This window comes from Anolis sagrei, chromosome 9, assembly GCF_037176765.1.
Source record: "Anolis sagrei isolate rAnoSag1 chromosome 9, rAnoSag1.mat, whole genome shotgun sequence".
Lineage (NCBI taxonomy): Eukaryota > Metazoa > Chordata > Lepidosauria > Squamata > Dactyloidae > Anolis > Anolis sagrei.
Window position 1 is genome coordinate 31,731,124 of NC_090029.1, and position 12,394 is coordinate 31,743,517.

The following is a 12,394-nucleotide window of genomic DNA, read 5'->3' on the forward strand; positions in this document are numbered from 1 at the left end:
TCAGCAGAGGGTCCAAAAGGACTCCCAGACTCTTGACCAACGATGACGGGCGTAGCGCTTCACCATCCAGGGTAGGCAGCTGGATGTCCCCACTGCCCGGTCGACCCAGCCATAAGATCTCCGTCTTTGCTGGATTCTACCTCAACCTGCTGGCATGCAGTCATCCAGTCACGGCCTCGAGGCACTGATGGAAATAATCGGGTACAGAGTCCGGTCGGCCTTCCATCTTCAGCACCAGCTGAGTGTCGTCAGCATACTGGTAACACTCAAGCCCAAAACCTCGAACCAGCTGAGCAAGTGGTCGCATATAGATGTTAAGCAACAGAGGGGAGAGAATGGCCCCCTGAGGAACCCCACAAGACAGAGGGGACTTCTCAGAGACCAGGCCTCCCCTCTCCACTCGCTGTCCACTTCCCATTGAAATACTAATAAGTTTAGATAAAGGTAAAGGTTTCCCCCTGACATTAAGTCCAGTCGTGTCTGACTCTGGGGGTTGGTGCTCATTTCCATTTCTAAGCTGAAGAGCCGGTGTTGTCCATAGACACCTCCAAGGTCATGTGGCCAGCATGACTGCATAGTAAAGGTAAAGGTAGTCCCCTGACATTAAGTCCAGCCGTGTCAGACTCTGGCAGTTGGTGCTCATCTCTATTTCTAAGCCAAAGAGCCGGCATTGTCCATAGACACCTCCAAGGTCATGTGGCCAGCATGACTGCATGGAGCGCCGTTAAGTTTACATGTGTTAAAATTGTTCTTCAAGTTAATTATTGTATTGTTTTTAAGTGTGTTTTTGCACTACAAATATTTATTTTATGGTTCATGCAATTAATTCCTTCCTCAATCCGGATCTCCCTCCCCAACAATTTCCATTGCCCAATCTCCCAGTGTTTTATACTGCTGTCTCGCTTATTATTTAGGTTTTGCATTTTATGTTTTTTAGTTCTGTTATGCCTTGTGTTATATTGCGTTATGCTTTTGTATAATATTGTGTTTACTGTATTGATGGGTGTGGCCTCATGTAAGCCGCCCCAAGTCCCCCGGGGGAGATGGAGTGGGGTATAAATAAAGTATTATTATTATTATTATTATTTTCAAATTATAATCCATCCCTCCAACAGTTTGAGGGACTGTGACCTGGCCCTCTGTTTACAAAGTTTGAGGACTCCTGGTTTAGGGTGTCATACGAGGGCTAAAAGATAACTGCCTGTATTAAAAAGCATCTGACGTCTTGTATAGACTCCCAATCCCCTGATTTGAACTCAAGAAGCAAATGTTTAAAATGAGTAAGGAGGCTGCGAAATTATAACTTACCATGCTGCTTCTTCTTGTTGGGTGCCATCAAGTTGTTTCTGACTTCTGAGAATGCCTTTTTCTAATCTATACATTTATTTTATATGCAATGTAAGTATGATCATACAATTTATGAAGGCAATAATTCTCCCCTGTATGATTTATATACATCTATTTAAATTAGTTTTCCCCATCCGCCCAACTGAAAGATCTAAATCAGGCATGGACAAACTTGGGCCCTCCTTCCAGGTGTTTTGGACTCCCAACTCCCACAATTCCTAACAGCCTTTCCTTTTTCCCCTCAGCCACTTAAGCGGTAGGCTGTTAAGAATTGTGGGAGTTGGAGTCCAAAACACCTGGAAGGAGGGCCCAAGTTTGTCCATGCCTAGTTTAGAACATCAACTCCGTAGAGCAGGTCAGAATAGGAGAATAAACTTGGCCCAATCCTACCCTCTAAACCAGTGTTTCTCAACCTAGGGGTCGGGACCCCTGAAGGGGTCACGAGAGGGTGTCAGAGAGGTCGCCAAAGATAATCAGAAAACACAGTATTTTCTGTTGGTCATGGGGGTTCTGTGTGGGTAGTTTGGCCCAATTCTATCATTGATGGGGTTCATAATGCTCTTTGATTGTAGGTGAACTATAAATCCCGGAAACTACACCTCTCAAATGCCAAGGTTTGTTTTCCCCAAACTTCACCACTGTTCACATTTGGGCATATTGAGTATTTGTGCCAAGTTTGGTCCACATCCATCATTGAGTCCACTGTTTTCTCTGGATGTAGGTGAACCACAACTCCAAAACTCAATGTCAATCTCCACCAAACCCTTCCAGTACTTTCTGTTGTTCATGGGAGTTCTGTGTGCCAAGTTTGGTTCATTTCCATTGTTGGTGGAGTTCAGAATGCTCTCTGATTGTAGGTGAACTATAAATCCCAGTAACTACAACTCCCAAATGACAAAATCACATTTTTTTGAGTGATGGTCACTCCTTGTGTAGTGAGATGTTTTGTTGCCAAATTTGGTGTGATTTCGTTCATTGGTTCTTTTGTTTTTAAGGTACTCATTATGCACAGATCATTTTTATATATATAGATATGAGTTGTAGTTTGCATACAGGAGGCAACTGGAGCCTGAGGGGGAAAAGGAAAGGGCCTGAGACTGTTAGGAATGGTGAGAGTTGAAGTCCTACCTGGAGGGAAGGCCAAAGTTGGCCCATGCCTGCAATACAATATTAACAAAGAAAATAAATGCCTTCTCTCTTGTATCTGTTTGTTTACAGAAACTGGAGAAACTAGATAATAGTTTCTTGAGTTGTAGCCTGAAATATTGCTTGTTTTAGCAGTTACTAGATCACCAGAAAACCAGACAGAGCTAATGTAAGACAACCTTTATCTCTTCCGCAGCTGGCCAGTCTGGCGTTCTAGATAAGACTATTTCTTCCATCATGAAGGGCAGAACCCCAAGTAAGAAGGTAACCTGACTACTACGTCTGTATATTTGTCCTTAAACCCAGGAGGTTTTTGTTTCTTCAGATTTCCGCTCCCCAATATTATTTTACAAACAATCCACTAGTTATGTGTCAAATTGAATTTTTCAATCCATTATGAGTCTCTTTTCTTTACCCTTCTAAACTTTAGAACAGTGTTTCTCAACCTGGGGGTCGGGACCCCTGCGGGGGTCGCAAGGGGGTGTCAGAGGGGTCACCAAAGACCATAAGAAAACACAGTATTTTCTGATGGTCATGGGGATTCCATGTGGGAAGTTTGAGCCAATTCTATGGTTGGTGGAGTTCAGAATGTTCTTTGATTGTAATGAACTATAAATCCCAGCAACTACAACTCCCAAATGTCAAGATCTATTTTCCCCAGACTCCACCAGTGTTAACATTTGGGCATATTGAGTATTTGTGCCAAGTTTGGTCCAGATCCACCATTGCATGAGTCCACAGTGCTCTCTGTATATAGGTGAACTACAACTCCCAAACTCAATGTCAATGCCCATCAGACCCTTCCAGTGTTTTCCATTGGTCATGGGAGCCAAGTTTGGTTCAAATCCATAACTGGTGGAGTTCAGAATGCTCTTTGATTATAGGTGAACTATAAATCCCAGCAACTACAACTCCCAAATTACAAAATCAATCCTCGCCCAACCCCACTAGCATTCACATTTGGGTGTATTGGGTATTTGTGCCCAGTTTGGTCCAGTGAAAGAAAATGCATCCTGCAGATCAGGTATTTACATTATGATTTATAACAGGAGTAAAATGACTGTTATGAAGTAGCAACGAAAACAATGTTATGGTTGGGGGTCACCACAACATGAGGGACTGGATTAAGGGGTCACGGCATTAGGAAGGTTGAGAACCACTGCTTTAGAACTTCTCAAGCCAATGCAAGCGGATCTAGGTTCACGGTCAAAAATATTATCTCGCTGTGGGTTTTAAAAATAAATATAAAACTAAGTTTATAAACTATTTTTTTCACTATAGCATTTTCAAGATTGTGTTAAGCATGGGCAAACTTTGGCCCTCCAAGCGTTTTGGACTTTAACTCCCACAATTCCTAACGGCCTACCAGTGTGGAACACGTCTCAACATGTCAAAACAGTGGATGTGGCTCTTAATGAGACATGCTGCATTATCACAGGATGTCTATGCCCAATACTGCTGGAGACATTATACTGTGGTTCTCAACCTGTGGGTCCCAGGTGTTTTGGCCTACAACTCCCAGAAATCCCAGCCAGTTTATCAGCTGTTAGGATTTCTGGGAATTGAAGGCCAAAATATCTGGGGACCCACAGGTTGAGAACCACTGGTCTAGCTGGTATGGTACCCCCTGACATCCGTCAGGAAGTAGCAGCCTATAATTAAAGGACCAGGGCATTGACATCTCCAGCCCATGTTCTGTTCGGATATCCGCCAGGAAACCAACACCTTAAATCAAGAAATAGCTTCTTAAGGTCTACAGACATACTCGGAGGAACACCTCAGCAAGCTAGAGTCCAAAAGTAGCAGGCTAAAACCTGGAATCTCAATCCATGGCTGATACTAAATGAGAATTGTGGATTGTGGTGCAGCTGGCTGAGTGTCAGCTGCATTAAGATCACTCTGACCAAAAGATAATGAGTTCAAAGCCAGCCCAGGTTGGAATGGGTTTCCAAGCAATTGTGTAGCCTGTTGTCGACCTTTGCAACCCGAAAGACAGTTGCATCTGTCAAGTAGGAAAATTAGGTACCACCTTAAAGTGTGGGAAGGATAAATTAACTGATTTATGAGGCCATAAAGAAGACTCCAGCAAAGCACTCCAGCAAAAAAGCATGCGGGGAATGCGGAAGTACTTCATCAGTGTCGCAGATGGATGATGAAAGCGACAGCTCCCCTGGCGGCCAGAAAAAGTTAAATAGCCTCTGTGTATATCTGTATATGTTGTATGTCAAAAATTGGCATTGAATGTTTGCCATAGATGTGTACACTGTAATCTGTCCTGAGTCCCCTGCGGGGTGAGAAGGGTGGAATGTAAAAGCTGCAAATAAATAAATAAATAAATTCCGTCCTGGGAACACAGAAGATTGGGTGACTTGAAAGGCACTGAACAGATTGTACTCTGGCACCATGAGATGCAGAGCCAACTTTAAGAAATGGGGCCACAAAGTGGAGCCCACGACATGCCAGAAGACCATGTGAAAGAGCAAAGAGACAATCAAAACGTTATCATCAAAAATGGGCCTATGCTTTCAGGTGTAGTGTGGCAAGAAGGAATACAGCTAGCCTTAATGTGAGCATATTTTATTTATTTATTTACGACATTTATATGCCACCCTTCTCACTCCAAAGGGGGCTTACAAGATATATATGCATACAATATATTCTATTATTAGCATAGTACAATATCAGTATTATATATTACTATATTGTATTATACCACATATTGTAATATTATTGATTATATAAATGTATAATTATAATGTCATATTATATTGTAATACATTATAATATTATAAATATTATATGTATAATTTTAGCAACTTTGAGGAATAATCCTGAACTGAAAGGCAGTTTAAATTTCCAGAAATGGCTTTCGGTGCATCCTGGAGTGTTGTTCTGTTGTTACATCCCGAATAGACTACTGCAACGCACTCTACGTGGGGTTGCCGTTGAAGACTGTTCGGAAACTTCAACTGGTCCAGCGAGCGGCAGCCAGATTACTCACCGGAGCGTCATACAGGGAGCACACCACCCCCCTGCTGTGTCAGCTTCACTGGCTGCCGGTCCAGTTCCGAGCACAATTCAAGGTGCTGGTTTTGACCTACAAAACCCTATACGGTTCCGGTCCAGCATACCTGTCCGAACGCATCTCCCTCTACGTCCCACCCCGGAGTTTGAGATCATCTGGGGGGGGGGGGGCCTGCTCTTGACCCCACCGCTATCACAAGTGAGGTTGGTGGGGACGAGGAGCAGGGCCTTCTCAGTGGTGGCCCCTCACCTGTGGAACTCACTCCCGGGGGAAATTAGGTCATCAACTTCCCTCCTCTCCTTCAGGAGGGAAGTAAAGACATGGTTGTGGGACCAGGCCTTTGGGCAATTTGACAACTAGATAAGGACAATCAGACGATTAGGACTGACAGGACTGACAAAATGGATTATGAGATGGTGAATGCTGACCGTTAATGAGGTGCAATTGGTTTTTAGTGGTTTTATCGGCTTTATTGGTTTTATTGTTTCTTAACTGTTTCTTAACTATTAATTTAGACTACTGCAACGCTCTCTACGTGGGGTTGCCTTTGAAGACAGCTCGGAAGCTCCAACTAGTCCAACGCTCGGCAGCCATGATTTTAACAGGAGCGGAGCGCAGGGAGCATACAACCCCCCTGTTGCGCCAACTCCACTGGCTACCGATCTGCTACCGGGCTGAATTCAAAGTGCTGGCGTTGGCCTTTAAAGCCCTAAACGGTTCCGGCCCAAGCTACCTATCTGACCGCATCTCTGCCTATGAACCCACCAGGAGTTTGAGATCTTCCGGGGAGACCCTGCTCTCGATCCCGCCTGCTTCTCAAGCTCGGCTGGCGGGGACGAGAGATAGGGCCTTTTCTGTGGTGGCCCCCCGGCTTTGGAACACCCTCCCCATAGAGGTACGATCAGCCCCTTCGCTGATGGTGTTTCGGAAAAGATTGAAGACATGGATGTTTAAACAAGCATTCGGTTAATCCGTTGTAACGAATTGTGATGACTAAGGATTGGTTATACACGGACGATGAATTTTGGATTACGATTCCAGTTATGAGATGCATAGGATTGTTATTGGTGGCCCAATAATTTGTACTGTATATGTGTTTTATGCTTTTAACTGAATATTGTTTTTTAAATGTTGTAAACCGCAATGAGTCGCCGATTTAGGCTGAGATATTAGCGGTATACAAGTGCATTAATAAATAAATAATAAATAAATAAATTGCTGCTAGATTGTTTTATACTACTGTTATGTGATGTCAGCATCGAATTGTGCCTTTGTAAGCCACCCTGAGTCCCCTCCGGGGTGAGAAGGGTGGGGTAGAAGTAACCGAAATAAATAATCGAAATAAATAAATTTATCAATTTTTTTCCTAGTACGATGGATACACATCCTGTCCCCTGGTCACCAACTACAACAGAGCGATCCTCGCCGAGTTTGACTACAACGCTCAACCATTGGAAACCTTCCCTATTGACCAGAGCAAGGAGCGGCTGATTAGTTTTCACATGAAGGCTGATATGATGCCATATCTGTATTGGTATGGTCTCCTGAAGTAAGTATTCCAGTCTATTACAAAAAGTCAAGTCTTTCAGTGGCGAGGCACTTATTTATTTATTTATTTGTCATGTCAGATTAACCAGTCAATTATATTACATTTCTAACAGAACAAAGCAAACAAACAGATAAAATACAGCATTTGTGGGTTTGGTAGTTGGTTAAATGTCCTTTGACCAGTATCTGGCCACTTGGAGTGCCTCTGGTGTTGCTGCAAGAAGGTCCTCCATTGTGCATGTGGCAGGGCTCAGGGTGCATTGCAGCAGGTGGTCAGTGGTTTGCTCTTCTCCACACTCGCATGTTGTGGATTCCACTTTGTGGCCCCATTTCTTAAGATTGGCTCTGCATCTCGTGGTGCCAGAGCGCAGTCTGTTCAGCGCCTTCCAAGTTGCCCAGTCCTCTGTGTGCCCAGGGTGGTGGTGGTGATGCTCATTTGGTATCAGTCATTGGTTGAGGTTCTGGGTTTGAGCCTGCCACTTTTGGACTCTCGCTTACTGAGGTGTTCCAGCGAGTGTCTCTGTAGATCTTAGAAAACTATTTCTAGATTTAAGTCGTTGACGTGCTGGCTGATACCCAAACAGGGGATGAGCTGGAGATGTCACTGCCTTGGTCCTTTCACTATTGGCTGCTACTTCCCGGCGGATGTCAGGTGGTGCAACACCGGCTAAGCAGTGTAATTTCTCCAGTGGTGTAGGGCGCAGACACCCCGTGATAATGCGGCATGTCTCATTAAGAGCCACATCCACTGTTTTAGCATGGTGAAATGAGTTCCACACTGGGCATGCAGACTCAGCAGCAGAGTAGCATAGCGCAAGGGCGGATGTCTTCACTGTGTCTGGTTGTGATCCCCAGGTTGTGCCAGTCAGCTTTCGTATGATATTGTTTCTAGCGCCCACTTTTTGCTTGATGTTCAGGCAGTGCTTCTTGTAGGTCAGAGCACAGTCCAGAGTGACTCCCAGGTATTTGGGTGCGCTGCAATGCTCCAGTGGGATTCCTTCCCAGGTGATCCTCAGAGCTTGGGATGCTTCTCTGTTCTTGAGATGAAAGGCACATGTCTGTGTTTTAGATGGATTAGGGATCAGCTAAGCTCACTCATGCACTGCCTTTTCAGCCTGAATGGGCTCCCATGACATTATTATTATTATTATTAATAACTAGCCGTCCCAACTGCATTTTTAACCAGTAATGTTTATCCCTATTTAATCTTTTTTTTTTCCATAGGGGATATTGGGGAGGACCAGCTTCAATACGAAAATTGCTACACTTGGGGTTGAAGTGATTCCATGGAAGCCACAGAATATGCATACCATCAGATGTAAGCTTCTGAGAAGCATTCCAGTTGGGTATTCTCTGTCAATATCAATAAATGAGTTTCTCAGCCTATACTTCAACTTCAGACTCATCTTAAAACCAACTAGCTTGGGTACCCAGCATTGCCCACGTTATCTGAAAGTCTTTTTTTCTTTTCTTTTACAAATTGCAAGTTGTAGGTGAACTACAACTCACGTCATGCCAGGTTAACCCCTTGAAACTCCATCAGTACTTAGTTTGTCATGTTGGGCAAGTTAATTAGGTAAAGGTTTTCCCCTGACATTAAGTCCAGTTGTGTCTGACTCTGGGGGTTGATTCTCACTTCAATTTCTAAGCCGAAGTCGGCGTTGTCCATAAGCACCTCCAAGGTCATCTGGCCAGCATGACTGCATGGAGCACCATTATCTTCCCACCGGAGTGGTACCTATTGATCTACTCGTATTTGCATTGTTTTCAGACTACTAGGTTGGCAGAAGCTGGGGCTGACAGCGGAAGCTCACGCCGCTCCGCGGATTTGATGCTGCGACTTTCAGTCAACAAGCTCAGCATCACAGCAGTTTAACCCACTGCGCCACTGGGGGCTCCCAATAATAATACAAAATATAAAAATAACACAAAGTTACCATCTCTCAGCTGCAAAAGATCACCTTACTGGGATCTGTATGTATTATTCGCTGATACATCACAGTCCTAGACACTTGGAAAGTGTCTGACGTATGCTCCAATACAACAGCCGGCTTATGCCAACTGCTAAGTTGGCAGAAGCTAGGGCTAACAGTGGGAGCTCACCCTGCCCCCGGATTCAGTCGGCAAGTTCAGCAACTCAGCGCTTTAACCCATTGTGCCACTGGGGGCTCATTACCATTTCCTCAAAGCAATGGCATGGACATCAATTATTTATTATTTATTTACAACATTTATATGCCGCCCTTCTCACCCCGAAGGGGACTCAGTGGCTTACAAGATATATACATACATTATATTAGCATAGTACAATATCAGTATTATCTGTTACTATATTGTACTATAACATAATATTGCAATATTAGTAATTGTACATGTAATATAAAATATATAATTATATTATTATATTTCATTAATTATAATGTATGTGTGTGTGTGTATATATATATATACACACACACACCCACACACACATATACATACATACATACAATATACACACACACACACACACACACACACAGGTTGAACTCTACAGATGGCAGTACTGGTATGCAGCAAGTACTGGCTTGTTCAGGAGACTCTCCTCTACAGTTCCATTTTGGCGGAGGCCTTAGCATTGAACAGTTGTGTTGTTAAAGTGCCAAGTATGGAACCATGCGCAGATGGTCTGTCAATGCGACTTAAGCAATGTGCAGTCACTGAATTCTTCACAGAAAGTGTCACCCCAAAGGAGATTCATCGGAGAATGCAAGCTGTTTATGGGGATCGTGTTGATGTGAGTACTGTGCATCGTTGGGCGAGTACGTTTATAAAGATGTTGAGGTGACAACTTCTGTTGTCAAGAATTCAATTACTGCATGTTGCTTAAGTTGCATTGACCGACCGTTTACGCAGGGTTCCATACTTTACACTTTAACAACACAACCGTTGTTGTGTTGTGTTGTGTTTTGAAGCCTTGGCCTTTGTAAGCCGCATCGAGTCCTTTGGGAGATGCTAGCGGGGTACTAATAACGTTAATAATAATAATAATAACCGTTCAATGCTAAGGCTTCCTGCCAAAATGGAACTGTAGAGGAGTCTCTCCTGAACAAGCCAGTACCTGCCGCATACATTGCTTAAGTCGCATTGACCGACTGTCTGCGCAGGGTTCCATACTTCACACTTTAACAACACAACCGTTGTATTGTTGTGTTGTGTTTTGAAGCCTTGGCCTTTGTAAGCCGCATCGAGTCCTTTGGGAGATGCTAGCGGGGTACAAATAAAGTTAATAATAATAATAACCGTTCAATGCTAAGGCTTCCTGCCAAAATGGAACTGTAGAGGAGTCTCTCCTGAACAAGCCAGTACCTGCCTCATACATTGCTTAAATCGCATTGACCGACTGTCTGCGCAGGGTTCCATACTTCGCACTTTAACAACAGAACCGTTCAATGCTAAGGCTTCCCGCCCAAATGGAACTGTAGAGGAGTGTCTACTGAACAAGCCAGTACCTGCTGCATACCAGTACTGCCATCTGTTGAGTTACAAAGGTGGAGGCATTATTTTTCATTCAACCCTGGTATATATTATATATACAATTCTGTGGGGTTCCTTGCTCAATCAGGAAGGCAACCTAACATCCCCCAACCCGACAGAAATTTAGGATACGTTCACGCTAAAGAGACATTTAACGCAGCTTGGGTGCGACTGCACAGGTAGCAATCTGTGTAATCCTACAGGGCTGCAGTCTTAACAGTGTAGTTAAGAGTTAACCCTGGGTGACCCACCTCCCAACTCGCCTCCCTTATGAACTTTAGATGGCCTTAAATGACCTGCTGTCTCTTAGCCAAAACCTTACAACTGCAGTAGTGCAAAAATGGCTTGTTTTGAATACTCAGGTTGTCATTACAAATCCTTGTAAGCTGCCTTGTTTTAAATTCAAGGATTGCTATCGGTATTTGCAAAAGAAAGTCTTGGATCAATGAAAACCCACCACCGTTTTGCAGATACTTTTGCTTTTAATTAGTTGGGAGAGGTTTTGCATAGCGAGACCGCTTCTCACACTGTTCCAGAGGGTATTATATAGCAGGCATTCACACATGGGAGCAGTCCCAGCTGTCTGTTTTGCCCACGGAGTATCTCCTTACAGTTGAAAGGGTCAGAGGTGAGTGTGTGCTTTGCTTCAGCAAAAAGTTCTTGCTTCGGTCCCTGGAAACTCGTCATGGCCAGTAAAAACTGACAATAATAAGGTTAGAGCAAGTCCGGGCCAACTTGGGATCTCTGGATGTCTTGGACTCCCAAGTCCCACCATTCCTAACAGCCTCAGGCCCTTTCCTTTTCACACTGAGGCATTTCTCACACTGAGGCCTCACTCACTGAGGTGTTTCTCTCAGTCTGAGGGCTACTATGCTACATGCACACCTGCAAATGTTGAACTGCTTAAGCAGCTGAGGGGGAAAGGAAAGGGGGACTCCAACTCCCACCATTCCTAACAGCCTCAGGCCCTTTTCTTTTCACACTGAGGCATCTCTCACACTAAGGCCTACCTCAGACTGATGCCTCACTCACTGAGGTGTTTCTCTCAGTCTGAGGGCTTCTAAGCTACATGCACACCTGCTTATATTGAACTGCTTAAGCAGCTGAGGGGGAAAAGGAAAGGGGGACTCCAACTCCCACCATTCCTAACAGCCTCAGGGCCTTCCCTTTTCACACTAAGGCCTCTCTCACACTGAGGCATTTCTCTGTCGGAGGGCTACTAAGCTACATGCACACCTGCTAATATTGAACTGCTTAAGCAGCTAAGGGGGGAAAGGAAATGGGGACTCCAACTCCCACCATTCCTAACAGCCTCAGACCCTTTCCTTTTCACACTGAGGCATCTCTCACACTGAGGCATTTCTCAGTCTGAGGGCTACTAAGCTACATGCACACCTGCTAATATTGAACTGCTTAAGCAGTTGAGGGGGGAAAGGAAAGGGGGACTCCAACTCCCACCATTCCTAACAGCCTTAGGCCCTTTCCTTTTCACACTGAGGCCTACCTCAGACTGATGCCTCACTCACTGAGGCATTTTTCTCAATCTGAGGGCTACTAAGCTACATGCACACCTGCTTATATTGAACTGTTTAAGCAGCTGAGGGGGAAAAGGAAAGGGCCTGAGGCTGTTAGGAATGCTGGGAGTTGAAGTCCAAAACACCTGGAGAGCCCAAGTTTGCCTGGGCTAGAGAAACAGTCTGAATTACCTATCGACTTAAACATAGATGAGCAAGAAACCAATGTTGTTTATCTCAATGTTTTTCATGCCAATATGGATCAGCATGAATAAAATAAATCTCAAAAAACCATACG

The 12,394-nt window shown here is 44.2% G+C and overlaps 1 protein-coding gene across 1 annotated transcript in view; it reads left to right on the top strand.

Moving 5' to 3' along the window:
• Window positions 1-8,458, top strand: part of SQOR (sulfide quinone oxidoreductase) — a 33,273-nt gene extending 24,815 nt beyond the window's left edge. Inside the window, exons 8-10 of the mRNA XM_067471425.1 lie at window positions 2,690-2,757; window positions 6,889-7,067; window positions 8,291-8,458. Coding sequence (XP_067327526.1) covers window positions 2,690-2,757; window positions 6,889-7,067; window positions 8,291-8,348 — 305 coding nt within the window. The 3' untranslated portion in view covers window positions 8,349-8,458. The remainder of the gene's footprint in view (window positions 1-2,689; window positions 2,758-6,888; window positions 7,068-8,290) is intronic.
• The last annotated feature ends 3,936 nt before the right edge of the window (window positions 8,459-12,394 follow it).